Here is a 19983-nt window from a genome sequence, read left to right as displayed (position 1 = left end):
TTGTCCAAAGGCCCCTGGGTCAAGGTCAAGATTTCACAGATCTGTTGAGAATTATGAGCTCTTATTGAGCATAAGCTATGAAAGAGCCCAGATTTTCTACTTTATTGGTATTCCATTTCCCAAGCTTTTTAGGCCTTTCCCCTGTGCATCCTGCAAACATATTCAGTCTCAGTAGTTTATGGTATATTTTAATCATCTTACCCAAGCTCATTCCAGTTTTGGAACTATCATTTTTTTCAGTGCTTATGAGTTCCAAATGCCATTGAGACTGATTCCCAGAAAACAAATTAAAATGCCAGTCCATACTAAAAGATAATTTTGACTTCATTGATGTACCATTCATCTGTGCAGTCATGTGATTGGAGTCAAAGCTAATCCAGGCTTTTGTCTCTTTGTGTGATGTGCTTCATGAGTTGCAGATATGCATAGTATATGCATACACGTTCTATAATGTGTATATTATGTTTGCATTATATAATTACATACTCTTTCTCTATTAACTCACTCATTCAAATAACTAGAAATGCAGTGGAGATGAATTAGCTCAATACCGGAGGACTCAGTTTCCTGAGTGCCAAGCAAGAACAAGAAACATCTGTCCTAGGTCATCCTGATTGGCCTGATTGGTAGACTCAATCAGGACAATAATAATAACAACTGACCTTGTTGGAGTGTGACACCACACCGTTTTGTCTTACACCCCAGGCTTCCCAAGGCCAGGCTCTCACATGTCCCATTTACCACCTTGGCATTGACATTGTGGAAGCATTTGGCTATTGGAAATAATGCAATCCAGAGCAAGGGAGGTTAGATCACTGTGCAGTCACATGTGCTCCATAGCAGACCTCCCCTAAACGGCACTTCCCACAGACTGGCTCTGGATTGAAGGCTGCCTGAGGGTCTTGAGTCAACCAGGGATCCCACTCCTCTACCCGAGTCATCAAGACCCTGAACAGTGACGAAGGAAAAGGGAAGAATGTGACTTGCTTAGAGAATCATTTAAGGAGTCACCTTAGATGAGAGGAAGAAGAAATGTCCCCTCCTCTCCCTCTGAAGCATTTCCAGCCAGTACATGTGGTACTTTCCTTTCATCCTGCGTCCTCGTATCTCATGGTCAGATGTAAAATGACTATCCTTACTCTCGTACTATGAATCATGAGGGAAGCCAAGGCTCAGAGGAGGTGGATGGCACACTCAAGGTCGTATTTCAGTGAGTAGAGAACAGAATTAAAATCTCAATGACCTTACCTGGCTCTGGGATTACCCCTCTTTACTGTGGATTTTCCTCAGGCCAGGGTGCTGAACTCTTTTGAAGGGCTGATTCACAGTCTTCGGAATTTTCTCAGCTGCTTGTACCTAGGACAGAGGTCCTTAAAGGAGGAAGCAGACCAGATGACCACTGTATCAGCATCACCCAGAGTCTTCTAGAAATGTCAATTCTGTGGCCAGTGAGATGGCTGCAAAGGCAAAAGCACATACTGTACAAGCTTGGTGACCCAAGTTCGATCCCTGGGACCCATATGATAAAAGGAGACAACTGATCCCACAAAGTTGTCATCTGACCACCACATGGGCTGTGGCTTGCCACTCCCCAACATCCTTCTCTCTGATAGCAATTATAATTTTAAAAGAAATGCTAATACTTGGGTTCCGGTGGTAGAGCCCTACTAACTCTGTGTTCTTAAATGTGAAAAGAATAGAATGAAAAGAAAATAGTGCATATACACACGTACACATGCGCACACACACATACATGTATACACACATATGCACATACTCATGCATGCGCATGCACCACACACACACACGCCTGATAGGCATGTGAGAAGGTATGAGACCATAATTTTTTTATTTAATGTTCATTTTGTACTATCAGCTATCACTAAACACTTGGCATGAGCTGTCTGTCTCACTTGATAGTGGCCCCAACTTTATGGTGTAGGTACTACATCTCAATGCTAGTTTACAGCTGAGCAATATAAAGCCAGGAACTTGCCCCAGATCATGAAGCCAAAAAGTGGAAAATACCAGGAACTCACTGCTGTCTATTGCCTTGTCCTGCTATTGGTGAGGAGAATCTCAATATGGTGGCAAACTGTGGGGCTGTGTGCTGAGCTGGAACTTACTTGGTGGCATTCCTTGATTCAAGAGCAGTGTCTAGTGCATTGTTGACGATCAATATTTGTCATGCAACTAAGTTAAAAATGAGTATGTAGTCACTACTTATCATACCAAAGTCAGCAGAGGCTTTCCATGGCAGGTAGAATCTGAGTGGGTGCTTGAAAACAGGGATGGAGAGAAAAGAGAATCCAAAGGAGAGTAGCACTGTAGTCAACAGAGCAGAAAGCAGAGATCTCACCCCTGTCAGAGAGGGGATGGGGGACTAAAGAAATCTTTGTAAAAAGGCCATGGGGGTGGAAGGCTGTCTCAGGGGTTAAGAGTGTTTGCTGCTTTTCAGAGGCCTGGAGTTCAGTTCCCAGCACCCACATCAAGTGGCTCACAACCTCCTGTAACTCCAACAACCTCTTCTGGTTTCTGTGGGCATCTACATTCATGTGTGCATACCTACACACATACCCATACACAGATTCACAAGTAAAAATAAATCATAAAACCACTTTTAAATGGTCACATAACATTTTGGATTATTACAATGACCACAGCTAAGAATAATTGCTAGCCATTACATATATCTGTGGTATTTGAAAAAAATGAGAATGATGGTCTATTGTAAGAGTCTGGAAATACTGTTATAAGAAAGAAAGATGCAAATTCCAGAAGGCCAGACAACCAACACAAAGAACAGAGAAGTTTATACAATGCTTGCTAATCAAGGGTTTCAAACAAATGCCCAACCTGTTTATTTAAAGCAAATATTTATCTGTTATAAATACTTATTATCAGTCATCAGCCGGCTTCTTTGAAAATGACAAAGTAGTGAAAGAAAGTGGTTTTTATCTCTTGATATGTTGCTGGAGCATTTAAAAGTGTATTTTCTGCCTTGCCAGTGAAAGTTCAAATAAGTATGTGACTATGCTATCTGTATTGTACAGCTTATATGTGCAATCCAGCCCTAAAAATATCAAGAACAGGCTGTGGTCACTGCTATTGTTTCACATTGAGTTGACTCTTGTGTATTCTAATTATGTGAGGAGAACTCCCAGCTCTGATCCATCATAATGCCCATTAACCATACAAATATTTGAAGAGTCTGGAGTAATTATTAATACTGAGTGTCTTGAACCAATAAAAGGCAATTTTCCAGGATGATCAGGATGTGACAGACTCTATCCCATGGGTAAGCATTGCACGATGAGTTTATTAAATGTAAGGATACTTGTTTATATACCTCCCTGAGTCCTTTGGGAATATAGAAATAAAAACACATAGGCTATATAGTTTATTTTCTTGTTTCCTTGACAAAACACCCAACACAACAGTTTAAGAAAGGAAAGGGCTTATTATGGATCATGGTTTCAGGGGATCCAGTCCATCATGGCTGGAAAATCTTGGTGATAGAATGGTTCTCACTGTGATAATTTGGGAGTGGGAAGGCTCACTTCCTTCTCTCTCAGTCAGGAAGCAGAGAGAGGTCAATGCTGGTGCTTAGTTCATATTCTTTTAATCATTGTTACTGAGTTTAGGACCCTAGTCCTTTGGATATATCATGCCTTGGCTTGGACTCATACATAACCCTAAATGCAGTCAAGTTGACAGTGAAGATTAACTCTTATGGGTGACCAATTCATCCCAGTTTGCCAGACGTTCCCAGTTTTAACCTTGACGATCCTACCATCACCCTATTCTGGGGCACCCTGATAAGTCACCACGTGAGTGTAACAAACAAGCAGAAAGAAAGAAATCCAGAGAGGAATGTGAAAACAAAAGGGCAACTTCCCAATATCACAACTGGGAACAACGCTGTTCCCATGCATATGCTGGGATTCCAAGTTACTACTGATTCCACTCCCCATGAATTATGACCATAAACCCAAAGTACATTTGGCATGCCTAAGTTATTGAACACCATATCATACCTTAGCCTAGCCTGCCTTCATTGTGCTCAAAACTTGTGATGGCTTGAAAGAAAACGGCCCTCAAAGGGAGAGACACTATTAGGACGTGTGGCCTTGTTGGAGGAGGTACGGTCTTGTTGGAGGAAGTGTGTCACTGCGAGGGTGCGCTTTGAGGGCTCATACATGATCAAGCCATGCCCAGTGAGACAGTTCACTTCCTGTTGCCTTTGAGTCAAGATATAAGGACTCAGCTCTAGCACCATGTCTGCCTGCATGCTGCCTTCCTTCCCACCATGACAATAATGACTAAACATCTGAACTGTGAGTAGCCACCACAATTACATGTCTTCCTTTATAAGATTTGCCTCGGTCATGGTGTCTCTTCACAGCAATAAACACCCTAACTAAGACAGTGGTCACACTAACCTATGGTGGAGCAAAACCATTTAACACAAAGCCTATTTCACAATCGATATCAAATATGTCAGTAACTTAACAGAATACTGTACTAAAATGGAAGCAGAAATGTCATGTAGTTATAGATTCTTACAACCGTACAGCCAAAAACTCATTTAAGTAAATCCATGTTAAGCTGAAGAATACCTATATTATTGTTACTATTATCACTAAAATTTTCACCTTCCCGTAGTTGTTTGGAGCCTTGCTGTCACTCTGAGGTGTGGACAGAGTAGACGTCAGATCCAAAGATGAACAGCTCACATATCTAGAAAGATCCTGCATTTTGACTCTTGGCTTGAGGTGTTTCCATCAGTCCGTTTGTGAAGTTCAGTGACTGGTCCTCCACCGGGACAACATAGAGAGTTGGGCCACTTATAATTCACACCATGTGTTTACCAACACAGCAGTGCCTCCTGATTTCATTGTCAACTTCCCAAGTGATGACAGCTGAGTACTGTACCTGCATGTCATAGTGAAGGAGGTGAAGATTCCTCCTGAAGTGACACCAATTGTTTGGTGCTTGTAGCTAGGTAATGGATAGTTAAGTATTGGCTTAACTGTTGTAATTCGAGACACTTAAATTTGTGGAAACTTGGCAGATATTTTAAGATAAATAGTATAACCATATGCTTAGGTACACATAAACACGTGTGTGTATATAGGAACACATATGCACACATACACATATATACTCGAGATTGACAGGGATCCAGACAAAAGTGAATGGTCACCTATCCTGGGTGTGCCACCTGGATATGTACTGGACATTGAGAACATTACTATGAGTGTCATCTTGATATACTCTGGACATTACCAGGTGACCTCACCCAATTTGCACTTAACTTTGGTAGAAATGCATTTGTTTCTACTTCATGTATAATACAATATACACATGTATAATATAATTACATGTATAATAACAATTAAAAGCTACCTGGAATCATTTTAAGAGCTTATCACTCCTTAGTCCCTTCTATTTTATCAAAATATTTCTCTAATCTGCTGAGTATTAAATTTTACACTCCAAAGAATTTAGAGTTTTGAAATAAACCTGTTCCTAGGGTTTCAGATATTTTCCTGCCTGAAACCAGATGTACAACAACAAGAAAAATCAAGGCCCTGTTTTCACCACACCCACCCACCCCCCTGCCCCCCACCCCCCGCCTTCAATAGCCCTCTTAACGGGACTAATGTAGGGGCGTGGACTGTAGCTTGACTAGAAAGTTCTTACACAACACCCGGGATCTGACCCTCAGCACAGTGTCAGACTGCACATGGTGGCACATGCCTATAATTCTACCACTTTGGAGCTGGAGGCGAGAGGATCAGAAGTCCAGGGTTATCACTGGCTGCATAATGAATTCAAGACCATGATGATTTGTCTCAAAAGAAGGGTAGGGAAATGTGGAGGAGGAGAAAGAAGAGGAAAAGGAAAAAAGGGGAGGAAAAAGAAAAGGAAAAGGAAGAGGAGGGAGAGAAGGAAGAGGAGGGTGATGAGTGGGAGAAGAAGAAGGGAGAGGAACGAGAGAAGAAGGAGGAAGAGAAGGAGGAGGAGAAGGAGGAGGAGGAGGGAGAGCGAAGAGGAAGGAGAGAAGGAGGAAGAGAAGGAGGAGGAGGAGGAGGAGGGAGAGGGAACGCGTTATCACTGTTATCAGCAAGTGGAGCTACCTCTTCCACACACACTCACGAACACATGCGTGGCCCTGTTTTAAAATAAAAAGCAATCACACCATTCATGTTTCTTTGTGACTTGCCTTTTGCTCTGACCAAGAAGCTCCCTCCAGATTAATACAGAGGAATGCGTCTTGTTCTGATTTAATAGCTGCATGTTATCCTATCGTGTGTCTCTATGAGATCATAATCGCTGTTCTGTCATTGAGGGACATGATGTTTATACTATTGCGTTTGAGGATCAAATGACATAAGGAAAATTTATATATAGGGTCTAATTAATCATGTATATGGATGTTGGTTGGCAAAGAAAGTCTTGTTCTTCATTATACAGCAGACATCCTAGGACAAAGGAGGCTTGAGACAGAAATGAGTGAGCTGTGATACTTTGGCATTCCGATTTTTGTGCAGCACATGGATTTTTCTCTACGCTGAGGCTGAGAGACAAGAAGCCCGACAAGCCACTGTGCTGTATAGTGATGGACAGAGGGAGCTGTCAGCGTGACACCGTCACAGAGCCTCATTCACATGCCAGCACACATCCGACTGCCACAATTTAACCCATCAAACAGGGGTCCAACTTCTGACTGGTCCCACAGCGTAAAGAGGCAGGTGACCTCTGCAGGTGTGGGGTGGAGCTTGCCCAGGATGAACATTCTCTGTGACTCTCAGCTTGACTGGCATCTAATAGATAGGCCAAGTCCTGGAATTTCAATGAATAATTTAACCAGCTCTCTAGTTGCAACTTCAGTGTTTGCTTTCAGCCGCTGGCACCATTGTCTTTTGCGAGCAGGCCCCTCCCCCCAGGGAGGTATGGAAATTTGGCTGAGATTCACTGACATTTCGAGAACCTACTAGGGCCAGATTACTCTTCACAAGAGTGGAGATTTATTTTCCCCTAAAACAGGAGTTATATGAAATCCAGATGTGTAAAGATTTACTTTTTAAATGAAAAGAGCGAAACTTGGTATCACTGGCCCAGCATATTGATTGTGGTCATAATGTATGAAGTCTGTCTCCCGAACTTCTGAGGTTCAGTCTTCCTAAACACTCACTGGCATCCGTTACCTGGAGACCTCTGTAGACATGCCCAGATCCAGTTGGCACACAGTAGACTTGAGAACCCATCTTTCTAAGAAGCTCCCAAGTTACTTTGAGGAGCAAGACTAGAGGAAGCCTATAATTCCCCCTAAAGAGAACTGCTCCTGTGAGCTCCAGGGAGAGAGAGAAAGCTGTCAGTGGGGGGGGCAAGGGTGGGGCAGGGCGTATGTGTGTGCTCATTCTCCTAAGGGAACTGCCAAGCTGTAGGACATTGTATTCTAGCCACAAGGGCACTCCATTGATAGGGAGACTAGTTATGTAATGATTGTAGTCCATCCTTTTAGGATACTGGTAATCACACTATCTTCTCGGGAAACTTGGGGTACCTTGGCCAGCTCTTACCACTACCGATTAATTACACGGGGGGGGGTATTGGGAATGCTGAGGCCAATCCAAGCCATTTAAAAAGAAATAATTCTCAGGCAAATGGCCAGAGAGATGATGATCTAGCTACAAGTACAATGTGAGTAAAAGCTCTAGGTGATGACACATGCTCTTAAATCAGATCCTCAGGCCTGGTTTCTGGTCGGCCCATGATCTCTCTGATGCAGCCATCTCTGCCTGTTGGCTACCTTTTAAACCACCAGAGAGAGGGTATGCCTGGCCCTGAAGCATGTCACAAACCGAGGTGAGAAGAATTAAACAGGATCTGCCTTATGACAAGGCAGAAAGGAACACCGATAAATGCGTAGTCTGGGCTAACTGGAAAGACACAAGGAGAAACTGTGCCTTTTGTTGGAGTTCATTTTCATCCTCCCATCTAGCTGTTCTGCAGAGCTGTCTCTGTGTAGAAATGTCTGCGTGGACGTCATGGAAGGCCAGTGTTATAAATAAAACTTGTAATCACCAAGTCATGCTCTTCCTCGCCGATCCCAGCTGGTGTCTCAGAACTCTCTAGATCATACTTCCGGAAGCCTCTTCAAACACTCAGGAGGTGAGGCACAAGTTGGAAGCCCTTTGCTGTTCTTTTATCAAAATATCCTTGGAAAGGACTGATCTGAAGCATAGCATCTGGGTGCTATGAAATCTGGAAGGTCATCGCAGTATCATCTGCTCTAAACATAGCCAACAATAGCCGGTTTCCTTCCTTTCAAGTAAAGGACTTTGGGTTTGTCCTGGCTTACAAAGAGCTCAGAGGGCTTTTGAAGGGCGGGGAGCAGATGGCTGTAGTATGGTTTCTCATAAACTGCTACAGTTGCTACACTGGGTCCTTTCAAACAAGATGGAAGCATGAATACGTGATCTGGTTTGATGATGAGCAATCATTACAGGAATTTTTGAACTGGATGGTTTCTACTAGGGCTGCAAATGCTTTTTCACATTTTCTAACAACCCAGATGACTCAGGGGAAGGATCCACTCTGTGACTGTTTCTACCAGGAGGCTGTCGTAATTTTTGTAAACTTTACACAAATCTCCACATAGGTAGGAAGAGGGAATCTCAACTGAGGTGTTATTTCCATCAGATGGGCTTGTCTGTGTGGCATGGGGTGTATTCTTCATTGTTGATTGGTGCAGGAAATTCTAAGCCACTTTGGGTGGTACCATCCCTAGGCGGGTGGACCTTGGTTGGGTAAGAAAGATAAGGGAAGGAAGCAGTAAGCAGTGTTCCTCTGTGATCTCTGCTCCAGTTTCTGCCTCCCTTGATGATGTGATCTGTAAGCCAAATAAACCCTCTCCTCCCTAAGTCAGTTTTAGCAAGCTAGAAGGGATGCACATGCCCGAGTAAGGTTTTATAGAACTTGTGAGACAGAATATGCTGGAAGTAGCATACCAGGAGATGGGGGAGCACTCAGTCCTTTTAAAAGTGGATCCTAAAATCTGAACTCAGGTCGTCTTGCTGATTGGGCAAGCAACAGAACTCTTTCCTCCACCCATTTTGGATCTTTATGATGACCACTTAAAGCTTTTATCTGAGACATCAGGTGGAGAACTTTCTAGGACTGCCAAAAGTCATGCTCCGTTCTCTTGTCATCACGGACAGTAAGGGCAGCGAGCAAACCTGTGTAGGGGGCAGTGCTTGTTTCGGACACCAGGAAGAGAAGGTCAAGCTGAAGCAGCAACTTGCTTAAGGGCACATTTATCTTGCACCACAAGCAGGGCCAGCATGTACCTTAGGCAGGAATCTGAAGGAGCCTAAGAATCTCATAACTTCGAGTGGCTTTTAAAAATATTGGTGGGTCTTAGAAAAATACCTACTCTGAGCTCCTTCTTTTGAGATTGTGATGTCCTGGGTGATTGTGTGTGCTGCGTAATTCTTGGAGTAGGCTTATGTTTTCATGGGAATACAATGACTGGAACGTTTCCTGCTTTAGTCTGCCATTTGGAAAAGGTTCTCCTTTCCTCTTTTGCCTGGACATGAACAAAAGACAGACTCCTTGGCAATTACAGCTCGGCCCAGAGCTTGACCCTGTAACACAGTCAGGTGCGAGTTCAGAGTGAATTCTTTCTCAAGGTAGAAAATGAAATGAAACCGAGCCTCCTTGAGTGAATACCTGGCTGAGCCTCAGTGTCTGGAGTGGAGGGATTGTCTTAGAAAAGCAGAAGATTCGATCACTTAGAACAAGTCTTCACCAAAAGGGCTGGTTTCGGTTTTATTGTCATCCTGGGGACTGAGCCTAGGACTTACTTACATGCTAGGGAAGTGCTGTGCTCCTGAACTGCATTCCTCAGCCTTCCTCTCTCTTTATGGCATGTGTTTGTGTGATATGTTTGTCTCTCCTTCTCTCTCTCTCACTGTGTGTGTACTCATGCACACATGTTCATAACACATGGAGAAGCAGGTGGAGGCTTGATGTCAATGTGTCTCTCACTTCATTTATTGAGTGAGGGTCTCTTACTGAACCTGGAGCTCCTGCATTCCAGCTGATCTTGCTAGCCAATTTGCCCCAGGGACCCCTCTTGAGTGCTGAGATTACAGGTAGTCAGAACCTCCCCCAGGCTTACAACTGGGCTCTGGGTGATCTGAACTTTAGTCCTCATGCTTGTGTGTAAAGCGGTTTATCAGGGCTGAACAGCATAGCGACAGTTTCAAAAGAAAACTAAAAAAAAAAACAAACAACAAAAACTCCAGCCCTTGGAGATCAGGGAACCTGGAGTTAGAGGGCAGGGAAACCCTGTAGGAGTCGGAGGGGATGGGGGGACAGCAGGATAACATGGGCCATTGAATAACTAAGCAGGGCTCATCACATGGGCTCACAGACACCGCAGCAGCAATCGCAAGTGTGGCGCTCGCATGGGTCTGTACCAGGTCCTCTGCGTATGTGTCATGGCTGTTAGCGTGGTGATCTTAGAAGACCGCCAACAGTGGGAGGGAGTCTGCACCAGGTCCTCTGCATATACGCCACGGCTGTTAGCGTGGTGATCTGATGGGACCCTAACAGTGGGAATGGATGTATCTCTGACTCTTTTGCCACTCTTGAGACTCTTCTCCTATGGGGTTGCCTTGTGCAGCCTTGATAGTCCGGCTTTCGCCTTGTCTTACTATATCTTGTTTGGTCCTGTCTAGCTGCTGTCTCTTGGAGACCTGCTCCATTCTTAAGAGGAAATGGGCAGGGGTGGGGTGGTATATCTGGGGAAGAGGGAAGGTGGGGAGGAGTTAGGAGGAGTAGGGAGAGTGGATACTGTGGTTGGGATAAAAAATAATTCAAAGTGGCAAGTCATATAAATTCTCTCGTTCAGTTGGCTTAGACTGAGCAGTGAAGGAATGGACTGGGGAGGTAGCCCAGCATCTGAAAGCACTTGCTGCCTTCGCAGAGAACTAGAATGAGGTTCCAGCACCCACATTGTATGATTTACAACCCATGCCTTCTCAGGCTGTAGAGGACCACACTATTGTGAATCATCCTGGAGCAGAAAGCACATTCGCACAACTAGAGAAACTCACAAGCCAGTGTAGCCATCTGTAATGCCAAGCTCTTGATTTAAAAAAAATATGTTGGAAATATTGCTGCTTGGTGGTCATCCTGGAGTGTGACTGAGAACTGTGACTACGCCCAAATCCCTAGCCACTAGGTGTAACTCTGTATGGTAACTGTCTGGAGTACCAAGGGTCTTCAATTGTATGCATCAAACTGGGCCCTCAATCAGGGGGGAACTGAATGGCCTAGTGTGTGTCTATACCCAGAGCCAGTATGGAGATAAAGTCTGGGAGTGCAGTGATGGACAAGACATTCTCCTTTCTAGAGGAACTGGGACACTGTGCAGACAGTGTGTTGATGGAACAGGGCTGGAGCAGGGACATCGAAGAGCCCACAAGGGGGTTTGTGGGTAGTCATGTACTTCATATGGATCTTGGAGGGTAAGAGAAGCTATGCATATGATGTGGCAGATAAGAATGACATCAGGAAGCAGTGACAATATGAACATATGTGCATGCCAAGAACCGTAAGCGGGTGACTGGGTGAGAACCACAGAATTCCCCAGTCCTACTGCTTCCCCCAGTCTGAGGACCCCACTCTAGACGCAAGCAAAGCCACAGAGAATTGGCTGCCGTCTTCTGTATCCTATATCTCATGGGCTCCCTCTTCACATTGCCATGGGCCTCCAACTCCATTTGCTACTCTTGACCAACATACCCTCCCCTCTGTCCCCTCTCAGTGCCAACTCAAAAGCATTCTGAATTAAGTATAATTTATGGATGGTCGCTAGCATTCAGTCTTTGTGGGGTACTGTAACTTATCCCGGGCAAGGTGAGCCTGAATAAACTGCTTCTGTAGGTGGCCTTGGTCATGGTATTTCATCACAGCAACAGGAAAAGTGGCTAATCAGAAAGAGAAGGAGAGCCAGGCAGTGGTGGCGCACGCCTTTAATCCCAGCACTCGGGAGGCAGAGGCAGGCAGATCTCTGTGAGTTCGAGGCCGGGCTGGATCGACAGCCTCCAAAACAATACAGAGAAACCCTGTCTTGTAAAAAAAAAAAAAAGAAAGAAAGAAAGAAAGAAAGAAAGAAAGAAAGAAAGAAAGAGAAGGAGAGCTGCATAAGAGTGGAGTGGGAGGGGGTGGGGCAAAACTCCGAGGAGTATCCACTTAGGAAAGCAGGAAGCCAGGAAGCCAGAAGAGTAGTGAGGAGACATGTCCAGGCACTGCAGTGTCTGGTCCAACCTGTCACCCGAGTTCCAGACCCAGGGCCTCTCATCCTGCCTCCAGGAACTTATTTTATTTCTCTGTTCATTTGCTTTTCAATAATCTCCCTGCATGGTTTTGCTGAACATCCCTCAGTGAGCAGAAGCCATCAGTCCCTGGCCAGCCCAGTAACTATGAGAGTAAGAATTGATGATGTTGAAGTCAGGCAAATGAAATCGCATATCAAAGAGTGGAGCCCAGACATTGCATTTTTAGTAAGTATTAGCATGGAAATTTCACTCTTAAATACTGATATTGCACAGATTTTTCCAGAAAGTCCCAGACTTGGGGACTTTTAATAAATCTCATGACTCTGACTTGATCTCAGTGCCATAAGCTTTTAACATGTCATGCTTGTGAATTTGGGCTTGAGAAGTACTTAGATAAACTCAACTTAGGAGGAGGATGACAGATTCTGTGATTTCTCTAAAGTCTGTCCAGACTATTAAGATTCAATATCCAAACTCTTTTTTTTTAATTTATTTATTATTTTTTTATATTTTATTTTCCAGTTTAAATTTAGATAAGAAACGAGGTTGCTTCACAAGTCAGTTCCAGGTCCCTCTCCCATTCCCTCCCCTCCTCCTGTGCCCTCCCTCCAACCCCCCCTCCGTTATCCCCTCATTCCTCCAGGGAGGGTGAGGCCCTCCATGGGGGTGTCCATAGTCTGTCATTTCATATAGGGCAGGGCCTAGACCCTTCCCCAAGAGTTCAGGGTGAGAGTGCACCTCACATTGTTCTATGGGAGTCCAAAGTCCGTGTGTATACTTGGGATGGGTACTGATCTGCTGCCCAAGGCTCAATAGATTCCCTAGGCCTCCTCACTGACACCCAGATTCAGGGGGTCTTGATCAGTCCCATGCTGGATTCCCAGGCTGATGCCTGGGATTCAAGAGTTAACCTTTGTCTGGTCAGCTGTTTCTGGGGGGTTAAACCAGCCCAGTCTTAATCCCTTTGATCATCAGTCCTCCCTCTCTGTTACTGGCTTTCTTGAGTTCAGCTCAGTACTTAACCAAGGGAGTCTGCCTCTTCTTCGATCAGCCACTAAATGAAGTTTCTGTTTCCCAGACTCTCTGGCCATAGGATTGTAGGCTGGCACTCCCCAGATCTATGTCTAAAATCCATATATGAGAGAGTACATGCCATGTTTCTCTTTTTGTGACTGGGTTACCTCACTCAGGATGGTTTCTTCTAGTGTCATCCATTTGCCTGCGAATTTCAAGATTTCATTATTTTTTTCTGCTGAATAGTACTCCATTGTGTAGATGTACCACATTTTCTCTATCCACTCTTCGGGTGAGGGACATCTAGGTTGCTTCCAAGTTCTGGCTATTACAAATAAAGCTGCTATGAACATAGTGGAACACACATCTTTGTTGTATGAATGGGCATCTTTTGGATATATGCCTAAGAGTGGAGTTGCTGGGTCTTGTGGTAGGTTTATTCCCATTTTTCTGAGGAATCTCCATACTGATTTCCAAAGTGGCTGAACCAGTTGGCACTCCCACCAGCAATGGAGGAGTATCCCCCTTTCACCACATCCTCTCCAGCATAAATTGTCATTGGTGTTTTTGATTTTAGCCATTCTGACAGGAGTGAGAAGGTATCTCAGAGTTGTTTTGATTTGCATTTCCCGGATGGCTAAGGATGTTGAGCACTTTCTCAAGTGCCTCTCAGCCATTTTAGACTCCTCTATTGAAAACTCTCTATTTAGTTCTGCAGCCCACTTCTTAATTGGGTCCTTTGATGTTTTGGAGACTTGCTTCTTGAGTTCTTTGTAAATTTTGGAGATCAACCCTCTGTCAGATGTGGGATTAGTGAATATTTTTCCCATTCTGTGGGCTGCCTTTTTGTCTTGCTGACTGTGTCCTTTGCCTTACAGAAGCTTCTCAGTTTCAGTAGGTCCCATTTATTAATTGTTGATCTCACTGTCTGTGCTACTGGTGTTATGTTCAGGAAGCTGTCTCCTGTACCAATTTGTTCAAGGGTACCACCCACTTTCTCTTCTAAGAGGTTCAGTGTGGCTGGATTTATGTTGAGGTCTTTGATCCATTTGGACTTAAGTTTTGTGCATGGCGATAAACATGGATCAATCCGCATTCTTCTACATGCCAGTCTCCAGTTATGCCAGCACCATTTGTTAAAGATGCTTTCTTCCATTGTATATTTTTAGCTTCTTTGTCAAAGATCAGATGTTCATACGAGTGTGGGTTAATACCCGGGTTTTCAATTCGATTCCATTGGTCTACCTGTCTATTTTTGTGCCAATACCAAGCTGTTTTCAGGACTATAGCTCTGTAATAGAGCTTGAGGTCAGGGATGGTGATGCCTCCAGACGTTGCCTTGTTGAACAAGGTTGTTTTGGCTATCCTGGGTCTTTTGTTTTTCCATACAAAATTGATTATTGTTCTTTCAAGGTCTGTGAAGAATTGTGCTGGGATTTTAATGGGGATTGCATTGAATCTGTAGATTGCTTTTGGCAGGATTGCCATTTTTACTACATTGATCCTACCTATCCAAGAGCATGGGAGATCTTTCCATTTTCTGAGGGCTTCTTTAATTTCTTTCTTTAAAGATTCAAAGTTCTTACGATACAGGTCTTTCACTTGTTTGGTTAGCGTTACCCCAAGGTATTTTATGTTGTTTGTGGCAATTGTAAAGGGTGATGTTTCTCTGATTTCTCTTTCAGCCCTTTTATCATCTGTATATAGTAGGGCTACAGATTTTCTTGAGTTGATCTTGTAGCCTGCCACTTTGCTGAAGGTGTTAATCAGCTGTAAGAGTTCCCTGGTAGAGTTCTTTGGGTCATTGATGTAAACTATCATATCGTCTGCAAACAGTGAAAGTTTGACCTCTTCCTTCCCAATTTGTATCCCCTTGATCCCCCTTTGTTGTCGTATGGCAATAGCTAGAACTTCAAGTACCATGTTGAAAAGGTATGGAGAGAGTGGACAGCCTTGTTTTGTTCCTGATTTTAGAGGAATTGCGTTGAGTTTCTGTCCATTTAGTTTGATGTTGGCTGTTGGTTTACTGTATATGGCTTTTATTATGTTTAAGTATGTCCCTGTTATCCCAGATCTCTCCAAGATCTTTATCATGACAGGGTGTTGGATTTTGTCAAAGGCTTTTTCAGCATCTAGTGAGATGATCATGTGATTTTTGTTTTTCAGCTTGTTTATATGGTGGATTACGTTGATGGATTTCCGTATGTTGAACCATCCCTGCATCCCTGGGATGAAGCCTACTTGATCGTGGTGAATGATTGTTTTGATGTGTTCTTGGATCCGATTTGCCAGTATTTTATTGAGTATTTTTGCATCAATGTTCATGAGGGATATTGGTCTGAAGTTCTCTTTCTTAGTTGTATCTTTGTGTGGCTTGGGGATCAAGGTTATTGAAGCCTCATAGAAAGAGTTTGGCAAAGACCCTTCTGCTTCTATTGTGTGGAACACTTTGAGAAGAATTGGTATAAGCTGTTCTTTGAATTTCTGGTAGAATTCTGCACTGAGGCCATCTGGGCCTGGACTTTTTTTTGGTTGGGAGACTTTTGATGACAGCTTCTATTTCCATAGGGGTTATAGGTCTATTTAAATTGCTTATCTGTTCTTGATTTAGTTTTGGCAAATGATAGCTGTCCAGGAAGTCATCCATTTCCTTTAAATTTTCAAATTTTTTGGAGTACAGGTTTTCAAAGTATGATCTAATGATTCTCTGGATTTCCTCAGAGTCTGTTGTTATGTCCCCCTTTACATTTCTGATTTTGTTAATTTGTGTGTTCACTCTCTGCTGTTTGGTAAGTTTGGACAAAGGTTTGTCTATCTTGTTGATTTTCTCAAAGAACCAACTCTTCGTTGCATTGATTCTTTGTATTGTTTTTCTGGTTTCTACTTTATTGATTTCAGCCCTCAATTTGATTATTTCCTGGCGTCTACTCCTCCTGGGGGAGTTTGCTTCTTTGTGTTCTAGAGCTTTCAGCTGTGATGTTAATTCTCTGGTATAACTGTTCTCCTGTTTCTTCATGTGAGCACTTAGTGCTATGAACTTCCCCCATAGCACTGCTTTCAAAGTGTCCCATAGGTTTGGGTATGTTGTGTCTTCATTCTCATTGAATTCGAGGAAGTCTTTAATTTCTTTTTTATTTCCTCTTTGACCCAGGGATGGTGCAGTTGAACATTATTCAATTTCCATGAGTTTGTAGGTTTTCTGCAATTTGTGTTGTTGTTGAATTCTAATTTTAAAGCATGGTGGTCTGATAAGATGCATGGAGTTATTCCAATTTTTTTGTAGCTGCTGAGGTTTGATATGTTGCCAAGTATGTGGTCTGATTTTTGAGAAGGTTCCATGTGGTGGTGAGAAGAAGGTATATTCTTTTTTATGTAGATGAAATGTTCTATAGATATCTGTTAATCCCAGTTGGGTCATTACTTCTATTAGACCCTTTGCATTAGGACCAAGCAGAGCAGACAGGAGGATGGCAATAACGGAAGAATCTCAGCTATCCTGGGATCTCAAAGGCCAAACGTGGCAGAAGAAATCGTTCCATGTCAAGATGCCTTTGTTTGGTATGCAAATTCTGGGGATTAGAGGTTGAGTTCATGGGCATAAAGGAAATAGCTTCATGACCAATTTCAGAACTAATTTTGACACCATTTTGCAATAACAAAACAAAATGTATATCAAGAGTGGAAAGAGAAACTTCTGAGCACTCTCTAATTAAGAGGAAAGCAAAGCTCAGGTGAGAAGACATCTTCAAATTAAGCCCACACTGAACGGAGTTCTGTCTGCTTGAGAATATAGGTTTCTTAATCACTTTTGTTTCCTGTGCTTTGGTGTGTTTCTGAGGAGGAGGAATTTCAGCATGAGTTTTCTTGATCTAAGCATTGAGAGCTATAATCAGGTCTAGTGAGCATCATGGGGGACCCTTAATTATTTATGGCAGAAGTTTCCGGATGCTGAGAAAACACAAAGCCTTCTGTGGGTTTCACTGATAAAATGCCAAGAATCTGTCCCTACTTAACTCTTCAGCCTCACCCCTCTGTATTCCTGGGCCCCAGTCACTTCCCGTTTTAGGTATTTGGACTCCTTTTTAAAGTGTTTAGTTGCAGTTATGTCACTCTGGTCAGGTGGTCAGCCGCACTGCTGAGACTTGGCGTCCGTGCCTCTCCCCGTCCTTTGCATTCTTTCTGTATTTTGTGAATATTTGCATTCAGGCATTGCTTGAAACATTGAGTCAAGTTGGCTTCTGCTGGTATCAATCTTGTATTCCTTCATGGGCTTCTGGTAACTCAGAACAAACAAATCATTAGCACAGTGTGTGTAAGCAATCATAGCACATGCATGCAGATGCCCTTCATGGAGTATACACGAACCGTTATGACATAGAATGCACAGGTGTCACCATCAATCCCTTCTGCCCCTACCACAAGGACCACCACAACAGAAGAATATACTTTGTTTGAACACAAAGAAAAGTGTATGCAACTGGAGCATCTCAGAATGGGCAGCTTCCTGGTCCATGGGATGTCCAAACATGGTCCAGCCAATTACATGAATAAGTAGAAGTTGGTCCTCTGGTGTTGTTGTGTCAGACTCTGTGGTGGCTACAGGTTATGGTGCTTTTGTTTGTTTGTTTGTTTGGTTGGTTTTGTTGTTGTTGTTGTTGTTTTTCTGGTGTTTCAAGACAGGGTTTCTCTGTAGCTTTGGAGTCTGTCCTGGAACTTTCTCTGTATACCAGGCTGGCTTGGAACTCACAGATATCCACCCGTCTCTGCCTCCAGAGTACTGGGATTAAATGTGTGCACCACCACGCTTGGCACAGGTTCTGAATTTAACTTGATGTCCAGGTTCTGGAGTTTCAGAAGGCTATGACTCTAGACCATCTCATGTTGGAACCTCCAGTTCAGCATTTATGAGGACAGTGCAAGGTACAAATGTTAGGGCAACAGAGGTGGCCACAATGGGTCTCTGAAATCAACTGGGATGTGGCCATGAGCCCAGAGTCTGTTCATTACCATCCATGTTCTTTTCTGTGTACTTGACCCTGGGCCTCAGGCATCTGCTCTTTTCTTTCCAGGCTGGAATTGATGGGGAAAGCATCGGCAACTGCCCTTTCTCTCAGCGTCTCTTCATGATCCTCTGGCTGAAAGGAGTCGTGTTCAATGTCACCACTGTGGATCTGAAAAGGTAAAGGACCCTGTGTTCGTGGGGGAACACTAGCAAAAGGAAGATTGAGATGGGATGAGAGAAACCCAGTGCCATCCTGTGGCTCCAGGCAGCCCCTGATGGATTCCATCTCATGGCCCAGAACCGTTCCCAGAGTCCAGCCCAGCACAAAGGAAGTTGAAAAAACCAGGACCTCCCTCAGGACTGGGCTTCAGCACCCTGATTGGCAAGAATTGATTAGCAAGGGAAAAAAAAAACAAAGGGCCACTTTGTGAGTGTCTGTCTCCAGGATGGGCACAGGCATCTATAATGTTTATTACAATGGCACAGACATGGCATTTGTGGGACCTGCTGGGTCTTCAGGAGTAACAACTGAGTCTGCAGGGAGTTGGAATCCAGACCATTCCCGAGCCCTTGTCTTCACTCTCACAATCCACAGTGTGAGGGCTCTGGACAGAAGATCTGCACATAAAGGTGCTAGAAGAAAAGAAGTGGCTTGATTGTGTCTGTTCATTTAAGCTTTTGAGGATAATTTTATTCATATTTAATTATTGTGCTGAGGCCCAAACTTGGAGGCTCATGGATACTAGTCAAGTGCTCTATCACGGAGCTGTAGCCCTGGTCCTCTGACTAGAAGTCTTGAAGTATAACAGGTGTCTTACTCCACTGATGCCAACAGTGCCCAGAAAACCTTCACCACATCCCTCTGCCACAGTGGAAAAGCATGCAGCTCAGCCTGTGCTCTATACAGTTTTCCCAGTGCCTCTCACTGTGTCCTGTCTGCCTGTAGGCTGGCCCACCTCTGGCTGCTCTTGCTTCCAGCAGCTCTCGCTAGGGGGCTTCTTCCTTGTAGACAGTCTCCTCTTCCTCGTCTCTTCAAAATTGCAGGATACCCTGCTTCCAGGCTCAACTTCAGCCCCAATTCCTTGGTAAGGCCTCCATACCCCATCACTCTCCAGAGTGGCCTCCCTTTAAACTCACCTAGCTCCTACTATCTGGGCTTAGGCATAATCATTATTTAACATCTCACTCAATTATAACATCTAGAGACGCAGTGCTTTATAGCCACTGAGGGCTTCCCCGTGTAAAATCCTGCACCAGGTAATTTATAAGGGAAAGTCTGTGACTCCATAGTATAGTATATAAAGCTGAGACCAACCTCCTGAGGTGACCTGCCCCCTGTGCCCAGCCAGAAACAGGAGGGGCCGATACTAAGATCCTAGTGTCTGTCATTGGTTTTAGTGCAATAAGAGAACATGCGTCTGCCATGCCGCTAGTGTCTGTAACAACTGAAAAGAGCCGACTCCAGAGCCTGGGGGAGGAGCTTGCTTCCACAGAGGCCAGAGTTTTGAGATTCTCACCTTCGGCCTCTAGATTCACCACCAGTGAAGCTCACTGGAGTTGCCAGCTGGAGCTCAGACTGGGGAAGGGAATCCTTCCAGCATCTTAGGG

At 43.9% G+C, this 19983-nt stretch overlaps 1 protein-coding gene across 3 annotated transcripts in view; it reads left to right on the top strand.

Annotated features, from left to right (window-relative positions):
* The window catches only part of Clic5 (chloride intracellular channel 5), a 143301-nt gene that overhangs the window by 76291 nt on the left and 47027 nt on the right, over positions 1–19983 (top strand). For 2 of the 3 annotated variants that reach the window (XM_040729673.1, XM_040729674.1), the window contains exon 2: positions 18443–18552. In XM_040729673.1, coding sequence (XP_040585607.1) covers positions 18443–18552 — 110 coding nt within the window. Of the gene's footprint in view, positions 1–8159; positions 8182–18442; positions 18553–19983 lie in introns of those variants that run through there. The other variant, XM_040729675.1, reaches the window with a different exon arrangement.

Source organism: Mesocricetus auratus, unplaced genomic scaffold (genome assembly GCF_017639785.1).
Source record: "Mesocricetus auratus isolate SY011 unplaced genomic scaffold, BCM_Maur_2.0 Super-Scaffold_100021, whole genome shotgun sequence".
NCBI classification, from domain to species: Eukaryota; Metazoa; Chordata; class Mammalia; order Rodentia; family Cricetidae; genus Mesocricetus; species Mesocricetus auratus.
This window is presented reverse-complemented; position numbering and strand designations above follow the sequence as displayed.